The 15023-nt window shown below is 36.0% G+C and overlaps 1 protein-coding gene across 1 annotated transcript in view; it reads left to right on the plus strand.

Moving 5' to 3' along the window:
* gabrg3 (gamma-aminobutyric acid type A receptor subunit gamma3) overlaps positions 1 to 14493 on the plus strand; it is a gene marked incomplete at its 3' end in the record, with an annotated part of 124336 nt that extends 109843 nt beyond the window's left edge. The window contains exons 6-9 of the mRNA XM_084128016.1: positions 6828 to 6965; positions 8993 to 9145; positions 12798 to 12997; positions 14215 to 14493. Coding sequence (XP_083984142.1) covers positions 6828 to 6965; positions 8993 to 9145; positions 12798 to 12997; positions 14215 to 14493 — 770 coding nt within the window. The remainder of the gene's footprint in view (positions 1 to 6827; positions 6966 to 8992; positions 9146 to 12797; positions 12998 to 14214) is intronic.
* Positions 14494 to 15023: the final 530 nt, after the last annotated feature.

A 15023-nucleotide genomic window follows, 5' to 3' on the forward strand; every position in this document is an offset into this window, starting at 1 on the left:
ACCATCAAAGGCTTGCAAACATACAAATATAAAATAAAATAAAAAGTGATGACAAAGTTTATGCAGCTGAAAGTTTTAAATGAAAATGGTATATATTTGACAAAAAATAAAAGTAGGCTAACACTCTTATTTTCAAGCTTTGATTAAAAAGGCAATCAGTCATATTGTGAGTTGAACAAAGGGAGGATGTTATGTTTCAAATTGAGCAGCACACTCAGACACCAATTATAGTGCAGATCTAGGACAGAATCAGTTCATTAAATAAAGTGGGAATTTTTAAATGATGATAGGGACTGCTGTGATTACCTTTTGATCATGCACCTCTTCTGTTTGAAACACAGCTCTTTATTTTAACTCTGTCTCTTAATGCCTAGATGTCAGAGGAGTTGGTGAAGATTAATGATTAAGGATTGCTGGGAAGTGGGAACAAAATTTCCTCAAGTAGATTTAGATCATGTTAATGCACACAAAGGTATATTACAAAAAGCAACTGTTGGTGAAATGAATGCCCGACCCTCAATAAAAGCTCAACCCAATAGTAAAGTTGCTGCATATTGGAACTTCAATACAAAAGAAGAACACCAAAGAAGTCCAAACAACATGATTAGACACCATTGATCACATCTTTTGTGTTACACAGAAGAAAGTCATTCATATAGTTTTGATGATTAGAAAATTTAAAGCCATTAGCTGCTCATTTCTCATTCTCTGCATCATTGAAAATTGCCTTTTGGTTTGATCAGTGTCTAGATATAGCACGTTATTTGTTTTAGCAGAAGATCTGCAGAAAACCTTAATTTGCTAGCAGGACTTTTGCTTGCCAAATTAAAATTGTTCACAAGTTTGAGCACTTGAATTGGTTGAAAAGAAAGATTGCTACCTCATGTTAAATTATTTGTGCATAATTAAATCTGAGCTGAGATATGAGCTGAGCTAATATGAGCTGAGCCTTTGTCATTTTATGGTTTCGCCACCCCCATCTGTCTATCCCCACAACATTTTTAAAACAAAGTGATGCCTACAATATGTCTGTTTCTCGCTGTTACTCACATTAATCAACACCTGCGCTAACATGCTGTCATAACTTATGATTTAGCTCTTTTGTGCCAGGTCATAATATCCTGATCATTTTACTTACAGAAACATGTACAGTAATTTGCTTGGAAAATGCGTGACTTGTGTGATATTGCTTTTACACAACAGTTCAGGAAATAAGAATATTGTGTAACTTACATTTTAGACTCAATGCCAGTTACTTTGTCTGTTTTTTATCTGACAATGAAAATAGTTCCAAACAAAGCTGCAGCAGATCTGTTTCTCATTTTGCAAGTGACACACAGTAGGCGGCATTTCATTTCTGAATGAATCAGCGTTTTTGAACAAAACGGTGAGTGAATGATTCAATGACACACTGATAAAAAAGTCACTTGAATTGTTCCGGAATGAATCAAAATGTTTGAATGAATACAAATAATTCAATGATTCACTCATTAAGAGAGTCACTTATCGCCACCTACTGGTGATATATTGTAACCTGCAGGAAGAGTCACTGAATATAAAGTATATAAATGCAAAGTTCTGGCATGGATAAATGGCACTAGATGGTGCAGGCTAATAGGTCCTTTAACTCACCTGTTCATAATCACATCGTTATAGGGCACAGCTGATTGGTTCCTGCCGTATTCAATAGCCAATGAGCTCGCTGCTCAACCTTCACATACTTAGGTAGCATTTGCCTTAGCAGTGCAGCACACTTTCAGAAACCCTCCACCTTCCCCAGCTCCACCTGTATAAATCTGCTACGGGTAATTCATGTACGCTATATTGTACAGCTGCAGCATGTCTTACTTGCTCACAGCGTGTCGTGTATGTATTGGCAATAGCAATTCCCGTACTTGCTCTGCCGCAGCAGATTTATTCCGCCAAGACCAAACATACAACATTGTCATATCCATTACCATGCCAATCACTCCGAGAGTTGTTATGACAGAAGTTGATATAGTCATATATCACAGCCAGGCTTATATTAAAATGTCTATTTTGCAGCAAGGGTGTTTTTTAATTCACTCTTTCCTTTTTTGATTGTTTACTCTTTTTACTATTTTTTGGCTTGCCTGTGCACATTTTTATAACTCCTCTCTTCTTGTGTCCTCTGCGTGGCCCACGGCTACACTGAAATCCGTCTGCGACACCCACTTTCAGCAGATCTAAAACTCCCTAGTCATTTATCCTCAATAACCATCATGTTTATTTTCTTCTTTAGCACTTAAGGCCAAATCTGTCACACCATCCTTGACTAAAGCCATTGTTTTACCCATGTCTCAGCTGGTCTGAATGTGACTTTGTCTCTGTGCATATTCATGCAAATGTTGTATGCTAGCTGTCCTGATTATTGAGCGAAGAGGAGATGATTTTGCAATCTCTTTTAAAAATGTGTGACTAAAGAATTTTCTCGCTCTGCTTTTGTTGGTGAGATATAAAGCTCCACTCTACTTGATTCCCCACATCTCTGTATCAATGGTGTCACTCAAGATTATTTTCATTGCTGTATTTTTCTTCTCCCCCTTCTTGCTCATCAAATAACAAAAGACAGAGCTCATGCTAATTTTATTCAAATTGTATTTGGAGCTGCTTTTCATAAGGAAAGAACGTTTAATCGAAATGTATTAATATATCAAATATTGACACAGTATAATGCTATAAGGGTATATTGTTTTATACGTTTAATTTATTTTTATATAGGGGAGAGCCGTGGATAATTTTTACACATCAAAGAAAATGAAAGAAAATACTGTTTTATCATAAATGTATCATAATGACCCTAAAAAAAAAAAATCACTACCGTTTAAAAGTTTGGATTCTAAGATTTTTTTTAAACGTTTTTAAAAGAAGTCTCTTATGCTAACCAAGGCTGCATTTATTTTATACAAAATACAGTAAAAACATTAATATTGCCAAATATGATTACAATTTAAAATAACTGTTTTCTATTTGAATATACATGTTTAGTTTAATTTATTTCTGTGATGGCAAAGTCATTACTACACATTACATTAGTGGCACATGATCCTTCAGAAATCATTTTAATATGCTGATTTGATGCTCAAGAAACATTTATAATTATTCTCAATGTCGAGAACAATGTTTTTGCTGATTACATTTTTTATGGGAACTGTGATACACTCCCATTCAAAAGTAATGTTAAAAGAAATTAATACTTCTAATCAAGGTCACATTAAATTAATCAAATGTGACAAAGAGATGTCAATAGATTTATTTTCTTAAATATATATTATTTTAAACTTTCTATTCATCAAAGAATCACGGTAAGAATGGTTTCTTGAGTACCAAATCAGCATAATTGATTTCTGAAGGATCATGTGACACTGATGAATGGAGTAATGATGCTGAAAATGCAGCTTTGCCATCATAGGAATAAATACAAATAATTCCAAATATATTATCATAGAAAACTGTTTTTTCATTTGCAATAATATTTCACAATAACACTGTTTGACTGTATTTTTGATCAAATAAATGCAGACTTGGTGAGCATGAAAGACTTATTTCAATAACATGAAATAAATAACCCTAACAATGTACATGAACATGGTAAAATGAAAAAGCAAACACCTTGGAAATGATACATTAATATTCATGCACACCCTCCCCACGTAAGCCTTCCTGAAAAAAAACGTGTCTTACAAATTTAAATCAATATATTGTTTTATATGAATGAGTGGACAGGATGATCGTTTTGAAGCAAAAACGCTAGGCTACAAGATAAATTTTTTCAAAAGTCTTAAGTAGTTATGGTAAGTATGGGTTTTATGGCCTTATTTCAGTGACTTAAACATAATTTCTTCAAAATTACAAACTTTTGCATACGTGCTGCTCACATATTATTGTAGCAGAGTTTGTGCTCAATACAGTGTAATGAGACTTTAGCCATGAACATTTTATAAGTAACAGAAATAGGCACAAATGTCAGGGCATGTCAAAACACAAAAAACACCTCAGACCCCAGAGAGTTAAAAAAAATATCTTAAAGAATCTCAAAAAAGTTTGGAACTTTTGAGCAGTATATCTATGTCAGTTGTTTCTGAGGCTGTCTGTTATTTTGGAAAGAGGTAGTTTTAGCTCTGACAGTGTTCATTCAGAACTGGTCTGCCTGTCTTTGCATCCTTTCTAATCTCAGTCAACACAAAAGCCAACCAGCCAGCTCTGCTTTGAGACTATTAGAGTTGTGCTCTAGTCCTGCACTGATAAAAACCTCATGTGTGGACCGGGGTCACAAGGTCTATAAAACATCCTTTTTTCCAGGAATTTAGTTTTATATATATATAATCAGTTACTATATACAGTGTATATTTAAAAAAATCATACTAGGAGACACTAGTGTGGAGGTAAGCAGTTTTTGTGTGTGTGTGTGTGTGTGTGTGCGTGTGCGTGTGTGCATGCGTGCGTGCGTGCGTGCGTGTGTAAAATGATTCAATGTTAAACTAAGATCAATCTGTTTATTCTTTCCTTATTTGATGGTATTGCTGCGGCCCGGGTCATAAGATGAGCCATAAATCCTTTTTGCCTACATGTCCATGACATTCTCTGGCACTTTGGCGGACAGAGGCAGGATGTTTAAACTAAAATGTATGACTCGCATTTAGTCTTCCATAAATCAATAGTAAGCTCCTTTGTTGATGAATGATGAAATTACAATGTTATTTGTTGTGCTAGCAAGGCATTCTCCACACACCCTATTAGGTTTAATTCTCATAGTCTTCCTCCCGCTGCCTGATCTTCCCACCATCACGGGAAGCTCTTGCATGCTGTGATTCATCAGCGCCCCTTTCTTCACCCACTGAAGCCAATGAATGGTGTTCTGGTTCCCATGGCGATGGCTATTTTTTCCTCTGATTAAGTGGAATTTGCTTGTACCTTTTAGCGCATCATGACCTAAGGGTTATACAGTAATGAACCGAGGACAATGCAAATGGGGGAGGCAGAGACAGGGGGTGGCAGGGCAACTTTTGGGATCAAATGAAGCAGGAATGTATCTTTTACACTGACCTTGGATAATTATCAAAAGAAACTTAAAGAGATATCCACTGCCACCTAATGAACTCAGTATAATATAAAGAGAACAGAAGTGTGGCATCAAGCTGGACACAGCTGGCTACTTTTGATAATGTCTGAGGAACAAACAGTTTAACAGTATGATTGAAAGGAAAACAGTAGGTGTTTTTACAGTTTTGCTTGGAGTGACAAAAAGGCATTTAGAGTTTGACAGAGGCCATGTATGTACTGGTAAGCACAAAATCATAAATTAATGTTTCCTGCTGGCACAGTAAAGCTAAAGATTTTGACTTTTGCACAGTACTGAATGTCTTTAATTTGATTCGCTCAGCATGATTTACATCAGATTAAAACAACAAGGGTCGGACTATTGTTCTCGCTGTTTAAACCATGCACTTATTTAGCAGTTAGTTTCAAGTCCATCCAAATTACCATTAGCTAATTTTATTTTTACTTGCCAAAGCCAATTTTGCTTTTGGCGCTTGCTGAGCATTCATTTGGACCATTATACCACAAAAATGTTTTCAGTCAGCAGATTTTTACAAATCTGTCTGATTATTAATCTGTAGTGTAAAATGTCAACCGATTGTGATCAAGTCCATCTTCATTGCTACTTGAATGCCCTCTGCATACACCAAGGAGATTTTAATAAAATAAAACATTTTTCATATTTAGTGTGTTTAATCTGTTAAGAGAATGACAATTACCTCAGATGGCTATTAGGCTCGATTGTCATTTAACAGCACAGGTTTTTGCGTGTTCAACAGCATTAATATGTATTTGTGTGGAAATCTAATCATGCTGTTTTATTAATCACAATGTCTGGGCGAAGTGCATCCACTCACTTATCAGATAATGCTCTCTTTAACTCTTTCAACTATCTTCAGACATTGTGGAACATAAGTAGCTGATTTGAACACCAGCACTCTTGCTGCTTGAAATGACGGTTCTGAAAATTCTGTCATTATTTACTTCATGTCTTTTTCCCAACCTGTATGAATTTCTTACTTCCATTTAATTTTAAAGACTTGTTCTGGTCACTCTTTGCCACGCATAAACCGGTACTGAGTCGTTAACAAATAATTCAGAGCAGTTTAAGAACTGTAAACTGATTCATTGAAAAGATCCGACATCACATCTCTCATGAACTAGGCAAGTAGAGACACTCACCAAGCTTTTCAGTGAATAAGGATTTCTTTCCAAAGTATGGCTATTGTATGGAAGTGTGGTGGCATGCATCTTTAATCACATTGAAATCAAAAATTCTCTTTTTAGAGAGCAAGTCGTTTCCGACGACATTAGAGTGAGTAAATGATTACAGAATTTTCATTTCTGAGTTAACTATCCCTTTAAGGTAGAATTTTAACCATACACTTAGCAATATTTAAGAGACATGGATAATCAACGCAAGAGCAGCATCAGTGATCATGCTTAAGATTAAAGTTTCCGAGCCTCAAGAGACAGCTGTTTGAAATCTCTATTCTGGGCCACAGGTTGTACGCGAGAGGCATACGTCTCAAGGTTAGGTGTCAGCATTAAGATGGATGCTGTGTTTAATCGAACCAAACTTCTCATTTACTTGTTCTCTCTCTCTGCCTTTGTCTTCCTTGTGCCCGTGATGTGCGTTTTATTAACATGCTCTGGGCTAGAGACAAATGCTGCAGTTGGATGCCTGGCACTGGGCTGCACTCAGGTATCCATCACAAGTGAAGGGGGCGCTAGGGGTCACTGGCTTATGCTCTATGTAATTACAGATGGATACCCACGAGATGAAATGATTTACAAGTGGAGGAGGAACTCAGTGCAGGCGGCTGATCAGAAGTCATGGAGACTTTACCAGTTCGACTTCATGGGCCTGAGGAACACCACAGATATAATTAAGACAACTGCAGGTAATTGTCTACTCTATTGTTTGGATCAAATGAAAGTATAATAATCAGTAAAGTTTGATTATTAATTGGCTATTGATAAATATAATTTTTCGAAGGCTGATGTAAACTACCGTTCAAAAGTTTGGGGTCAGAATGTTTTTTTTTTTTTAAAGAAGTCTCTTATGCTTACCAAGGCTGCATTTATTTGATACAAAAATACAGTGAAAACTGTAATGTTGTGAAATCTTATCACAGTTTAAAATAACGGTTTTCTGTTTGAATATATTTATTATTTATTCTTGTGATGGCAAAGCTGAATTTTCAGCATCATTACTCTAGTCTTCTGTGTCACATCTTCAGAAACAGTTGTATTATTATCAGTGCGCTGTTTAACATTTTTTGCAGGAAACATGATATATTTTTCTTCATGATTCTTTGATTAATAGAAAGTTCAATGAACAGCATATATTAAAATAGAAATATTTTGTAACATTGTAAAAGTCAGTCACTTTTGATCAATTTATCACTACTGAATAAGGATTATAAGTAGTTATAAGTAGGTATTAATTTCTTTTTTTAATATGCTGACCCAAACTTTTGAACGGTGATGTAAATATCATAATGTATGCTTTAGAGCTAGAAGTTTGGTTCAAAGCAATGGTTTCTAACCCAGGGATTCTCATCCAACGTGGTATGAATAAAAATGATCAGTATAATATCTCCCTTTAATTTACATTATTAAATTATGCTAAACTAGTGTTGACCTATTTTCTCAAGCAACTACCTTTTTAATGTCCTGGATTCATCACACCATTGTATTTTCTGGTAGACTGACATTTGCATTTGTTTAATGCAGGTTTTATGCTCTAGAACCAACCAATGATATATGAGGTTGTTTCTCTTGACAGTAAACGTATAGAATTTCTTTTTATATTCACTTTAATGTACCTCCTGCATCTTAATCGATCTCCATTAAGATTGAAATCTCTGGGTCCAGAAGATTGTAAGCTGTTAAAATGTCACTTCAGTTAAAGCACTACTTGTACGTGCATTATTGAATGACATTTTCTCCGGGCTTAGTAAATCTTAGTGGGAACATGGTCAATGGGCTGAATACGATTTTTTATATCCTCATATTCATATACCAAATGTGTTATACAAGGATGATGCAAAATGGAATTTCCTGGTGCAAACTGATGTTACATTGAAGTTATATTAAATCAAAGTTATATAGTATTTTTTCCTATTTTCAGAGAGAGATAAAAATAGATACTGAAAATATTAACAAATGAATATTGCATACAGTACAGTAGCGTTCCCATCCGTTTTCAAATTATCAATATATGTGAGAACTGCAACACAGCATGAATAAAAATATTTTCAAGGAAAAAAGCAATTAGACTCTTTTTCACATATTGCAAACTATTTTGCCTGTTAAAACAAAATGATTTGCTATCATTTTACACACTCTCAGTGTTTACTCTCAGCCTGTGAAAATGGATAGAAACTGTCTATCACTGTATAAAGAAAAGAAACACTTGACACTTCTGTAGGCTACAAAGAAAAGTGAAAAGGTTTTGTTTAGGCCTTCAGATTAGGCCACGTATAAAGCCTGTGATATTTAAGTGAGTAACCATGTTGTGTATTAGCATCGCTAATTTTTTGCATATTAGCTTCACCCCTAGATTTGTCTCTAGGCTACTATATCAAATGAGCACTTAAAAGTAGCCTTGATACAATACAATGATAGATACAATGCCAATAAAGAAAGGAGAATAATTCTGAAAGATTGTAACTGAATCAGAGCTAAGATATTTTCAAGGATGGTCAGTCTCTTACAAAATACAAAAATTAAAACTGGCAGGAGGGCTTTTCAAAGAAAATTTAAAGACAATATGACCTTCAAATTTCAGAAGTGTTTTTGGTTTGTTGAATAAATACGTATGAATAAAGTTTAGTTACTGAAGTACAACAATGTATTTGAGACACCATTGGTTTCTTCTTCTTTTTAGAGATGTTTCATTAGCAACATATTTTTCTCTTTCTAGGTGACTATGTGGTGATGACTGTATATTTTGACCTAAGCAGAAGAATGGGATACTTCACAATTCAGACCTATATCCCCTGCATACTTACTGTGGTGCTCTCTTGGGTCTCCTTTTGGATCAAAAAAGATGCAACTCCAGCCAGAACAGCACTAGGTACATTCAGTAAATACAGGCACCTGATCCTTGTGTGATTCATTCATGTGTGGCTTGATGTTTGTTTCTTTAAAAAAAAAAAAAAAAAAAACTTCTTAAAAAAAGTTACTTTGGCCATGTACACACTGTAAAGTTTTAAGATTTAAAGTGCCATTATTATACCGTTTTAAAGGTTGGTATGAGATGTTATGAGATGTTAATAACGACCGTGTTATGGAGGATGATGAGATTTCTTTTAATTTTATTATTAAATTAACTTGTGTTTACTTGCTCAAATAACGCACGCGCTTGGCAGCTACAGAGAAATTGGTAGCCCGGCAATAGACAAGTGGCGACGTCACACATTCTACCAGCACGGTTCAGCACAGTTCACCAAACATGCTGAGAATTCCAGGTAGAGAACGGTTTGATGTCATTGTTCAAGTGGAAATAGAACTGGAACCGTGCCTTACCGTTCTTAGAACCGTTCGGCTCGACAGTGAAAAAGCGGCTTATAACGTTGTTCTTTGAACTTTGCATACCTTTTACATTCATAAACAGCTATATTACACACTAAATAAAAAATGCATAATAGGGGCACTTTAATGCTATAGTGAATACCCTAAATTATCATTCACTGTGTATGAAATACAGAAGTCATTCACAAAATTGTGATGGTTGATAAATGTTTTGCTTTATTTACAATCCAAGATGACATATTATGAGAATAAAAGACATTACAAAAATGCTTTTATAAAAAGAATATCTATGTGTTTTCTTTTTAGTGTGTCCTTTTGTTCACATTTATTCTTGTTTCATTACAGCGCTTCATCTGTTTTTTGTTGGCTTTACTCATTTCTTTATAGTTTCCTGCTTTGATTAAGTCCATGTCCTGTCCTGGTAAATGTCACTTTTGTCAAGGTAATTTTTCATTTTTCATTGTTTCTTTTAATTTATCAAATAATTAGACCTTGATCATTTTTAAAGGATCCCCATATTGTTCAATGAGAGGTCTGCATGTATCTTGCAACATCATTTAGAAAGGCTTTTAATCTGTCTCATGGCATAGCTTGATTATCTTGCCACTCTTAAGGTGATGATACACAGGGCAACTTTTTGAGCAATGTTGCTGGGCAATCTTGCAGAGCGATTGTTGCTTGGGCACTTTCCCATTGAAAATGGGCAATAAATATACATCTGGATAATTTAGATCGGTCGTGGACCCTGTGTCTCATCTGGTTGCCCGTTGACGGCAACATTGCCCAAAAAGTTGCCCTGTGTATCATCACCTTAAGGCTGTCTTGTTCGATTACCTCGAGCACACAACAAATAAGTGTGGCCTGAGATGGTGTTCCCACTGAAAATTCTCAAGCTAACAAGCATGAGCTGTGATGGTCATAAAAAAAAGGGATCATAGATTGACATTAATTGGGTATCTACTCTGATCCTATAGCTAACTGGAAGAAAAGGCCCTGTGCAATCTATGTTTGGAAGAAGGAAATAAACTGACAACATACAAAAGAAGGATGAATGCAATTAATCTGTCTGACAAAAGAAGTCATTATACCTTCAGTGGAAAGAAAGGGAGTAGGAGAAAAAGTAGAGATTTGCTTTACAGGCACAGGTTGATCGATGAAGTCCAGAGAGAAAGGCAGCCGAGATAAAATGTGGGAGAGAGAGAGAGCTTGGACTCACAGCCGTGGAAATGTCAGGTTAGAAAAGGATGTGACTAAGACAGAACCCAGAAAAAATAGTGAGGGGTCAAGTATAGGGTGGTCAGTCAGTCTTTGAAGACATGAGCAACTTTTGCAAAAAATTGTCCGTTGGTGTGAATGCGTGCGTGTGTGTGTGTGTGTGTGTGCGAGTCCCAAGCCATGTAGGGTCGGGGAAAGACCTGGCAACCTACCCCGGAAACATAATTGCCAAGAAAATTCATGGACAGTCTCTTGCGTATGGCGATGAATGAATGAATGAAACAATGCACAATAATTCATTAGAATCTTACTTACAGTTAGACTATCATTTCAATCAAATTAAATTATGAAAATTCAGAAATTATGAAAATACACTACCAGTCAAAAGATTGGGAGTCATGAAGATTTGTAATACTTTTATTCAGCAAGGATGCATTAAATTGATCAGAAGTGACAGTATAAGTGATCAGTATAAAGACATTTATAAAGATACAACATTGATTTCTTTTTCAAATAAATGCTGGTCTTTGAACAGTCTATGGAAATGAGTTCATTAATTATATTACTGTATATGATATGAATATGACATAAATATATTAATCAAAGAATCCTAAAAATATATCAGTTTCCACAGCACAGCTGTTTTCAACATTTCAACAACATAATAAAACTATATGTTTCTTGAGCATCAAATCAGCATATTAGCATATTAGAGTGATTTCTGATCATGTGACATGCTTCAGCTTTGCCATTACATTCATTATATTAAATGAATATATATTAAAATAAAAAACTGTGGTTTCATTGTACTAACATTTCACAATATTAAGTTTTTTTTTTCAAAATCAAAAAGTCTCAAGTCTCAACAGGAAAATTATGTAGGGGAAGAATAGAAAAGTACCGAACAGCCCTAACAGCCGGTCTACATCATTACTAACTCTTTCAACCCTCAAAACCAGCAGCCTGGGTATATCGCTGATAAGTACAGGAAGTACCGCATTACAGTTATTTGAACATCCAGCCAGTTGTTATGTCATTCTTATCCACCGTAAAAACTGATGAGAGAACTAATGAGGCTAAAATGGAGCTAAGCAGTTCAGGAAAGAGTGCCATTTTGAAATGCATATTTCATTCACAGGCTTTTCTGACTCAGGCAGGCAGTCATTTAACTAAGTGCCAGTGTAACAAGGGAAGTCAGTCTAACAGGTGAAGGTAATCACCGTGGCCAACAACAGCAGAGGAATAAAGGAATGGGGTGCAAAATTTCTCTCTGAATTAGATGAAGCTTGCTTGTTTCCATAGAAACCCTTGCAAAACAGGGGCACAGTCACTGGTTCTCTGAGGCAACTCTAAATGTCCATGCAAGAGTGGAGCTAAGAATGCTTCAAAGATTCTTGGTGTTTGTGTGGGTGGTATATTTTTTAATTTGCAGGTGTCTCTGTTCCTATCATATGCAAGAGAAGGACTTCAGCATCTGGACAGGTGTCAAATTGAAAGGAAAAACATCAATAAAGGCATATAATAGTGTTGTTTTTAAAAGAATACAAATTTGCGGTAGTGTTGAATTATGGTGGTGGTTAAAGTATTTCTCTTTTTCTTCCATATTGCCTGTATTAAAGACCTGCCTATGTAGAGCAAGTCAATCACTTATGAGGTTCTATTTTAGATAGGCAGCTTAGTGTGAAAGCTCACTAGATTTTGGAACAAAGCTTTTTTTTTTTTTATTCCTGTCCAACAACAACCAGTGCAATGGAGTTTTAGATGGAACTTAATCAGCTCTGCTCAGTGAAAAAGCATCACATAATTAGCTTAGAGCCAAAAAATAACAATGTTTTGTATTCAGCCGAGATATCAAACTACATTTTACTCATGCTAACCATGTCAGTGTACGCTTTAGATGATTTAGCTCATATTTTTCATTAGCAGGCATTTCCCTTGTTACCAGCCTTTCCATCTAATATCCTCTTCTGATTATGCAGGAATAACAACAGTATTAACCATGACAACACTCAGCACAGTGGCACGGACATCACTACCCAGGGTCTCATACGTCACAGCAATGGACCTTTTTGTCACTGTCTGTTTCCTGTTTGTTTTTGCGGCTCTCATGGAGTATGCCACGCTCAATTATTACTCCTACAGTGCTGTCAAACCAACCTGCAAAAAGACAAAAAGATCGGTGAGTACCATGTTCTGCACGAACCAAGTGTTTATCCTGTTCTCCTTTTAGGAGAAAGCTATTCATGCTGTTCACACTATATATGTAAGGGATTTATTTTCTTTTCTTTGTTTCATTTTCTTGCTCTAGTCACCTGTCAAAGTTTCATGTATGTTAAAATGAATGCTGAAATCTTCCAGGGCCATTTTTAATACAGTCAGAAATATATATATATATATATACTGTATAAAGCAGTACAACGGTTAATGAAGTATACTCAATACTCAACACTCCCAATCCAAATCAAGTATATTGACATGTCAAGTAAGTCATTAAATTGTTACTTTTACCCTTTCAAAAACATTAAATACTGAATGACAGAATAATGACTTTTCAGGTAGAATCTATTATTGTTGTACTTTCATAACATAGTGATGTACTATTACTATCAAATATATGCAGACAGAAGTCCCTTTTCGCATATGTGTTTCTCTCAAGATGGTATGGAAATATGATTTCATTAGGCTGATGTTCTTAGTCTTTGTCTATGTGTGTAATGTGATGCTAAATTATGGTTGAGCAAGCGCGTCTTACTTTTTATTCATTGTGTTCCTCCGGTGGCGGTCTCCGCAGGTGAAATTTTCCCACTCTCTCGCCGATCACTCATTTTGATTAGATCTTATCTCTGCTGAGAAGCACGGATAATTACCATCGCAATTTTACACGAAACAAATATTACCCTATAGGTGATCTTACATAGATTATCTTTCAGTTCTGTAATTACCATGCTTTGCTAGTTATGTCACTATAATGAGACAAATAACTGGGAATAAGTGGTAGAATACTATTGGAGATTTTTCCTTGTGTGGTCTAAAAGGGTTTAGAGAAAGGATTTAGACAACCATGCTCAGATTTTGAGGTCATTGTACCTGCCCGTGAGAGACTGATGCTGCACTTGACTTGCCCACTGAAGGGAACGCTGTTAGTTCAAGTGAGTGGGAATCTCTTAGAAGGCACCATGATCTTATGCTTTGATTGACAGCCTACTCTGAAGGTTTTTTTTTTTTTGCTCATGGCATAGATTAGATGCACACGCATACACTTACATAGTTTTGTTGTTCGATTGGATGAAATATTGTGTACAGTACATGCAAAACACATCCAAATGTATGACTCCGATGCGTATTGCAAAACGAGAGCCCTTCAGATTCTAAAAGGATGTTGTTTTTGTCCAACAGAACTACTCAGTACTGGCTGTGGGTCCTCCTCCCACAGTTATCACGCTCAACAACTCCATGTACTGGCAGGAGTTTGATGATGCCTGTGTTTATGAGTGCCTGGATGGAAAAGACTGCCAGAGTTTCTTCTGCTGCTACGAAGAGTGCAAAGATGGAGCGTGGCGAAAGGGCCGTCTGCATATAGACATTTTGGAACTCGATGCATACTCTCGTGTCTTTTTTCCCACCTCTTTCCTACTGTTCAATATTGTCTACTGGGTAGGCTACTTATATCTTTAGCGGGCCCACACACCTCACGACGCAAAGGACTTGACTTTTGATTCTGTCAGAGCATAAACAAAGAATAGACTGAACCAGGACTTTAAAGGTACAGTTAAAAAAAGAGTGGATACTGGTCATCAGAGTTGAGCTGTGGTAATACAATGACTTCTCCAGAAGAGAGATGAAAATGAAAAATGAGACTGCAGAAACTGAAAGCTACAGCAGATCCATCAAAACCCTTAAAACCAGGCTGTTTTAAATGGTCAGGAAGGATATTTCCACAAGCTCTTTAAGTGGTTGCAATTCTCTGGCAGAGATCTTTGCCTTTTGTTCTTCAGGTACCAGGGGGAAGAAAAGATTCACAACGTTCCTCTCACACAATCTCATCTTTTTATGAGTGAGAGAGCAACTGGAAGAAGTCAAGGTGTGAAAAATCCTTAGGCCAAGTCAGCGTGAGAAAAAAAAATGCCTTGCATAGCATGTGACCCTCTGACTTTTGGTGTCTCTTACAATCCTGGTAGATCGTTCACATGAATGGAAACCTGTCA

Source organism: Abramis brama, assembly GCF_963993115.1.
Source record: "Abramis brama genome assembly, chromosome: 11".
Classification (NCBI taxonomy): domain Eukaryota; kingdom Metazoa; phylum Chordata; class Actinopteri; order Cypriniformes; family Leuciscidae; genus Abramis; species Abramis brama.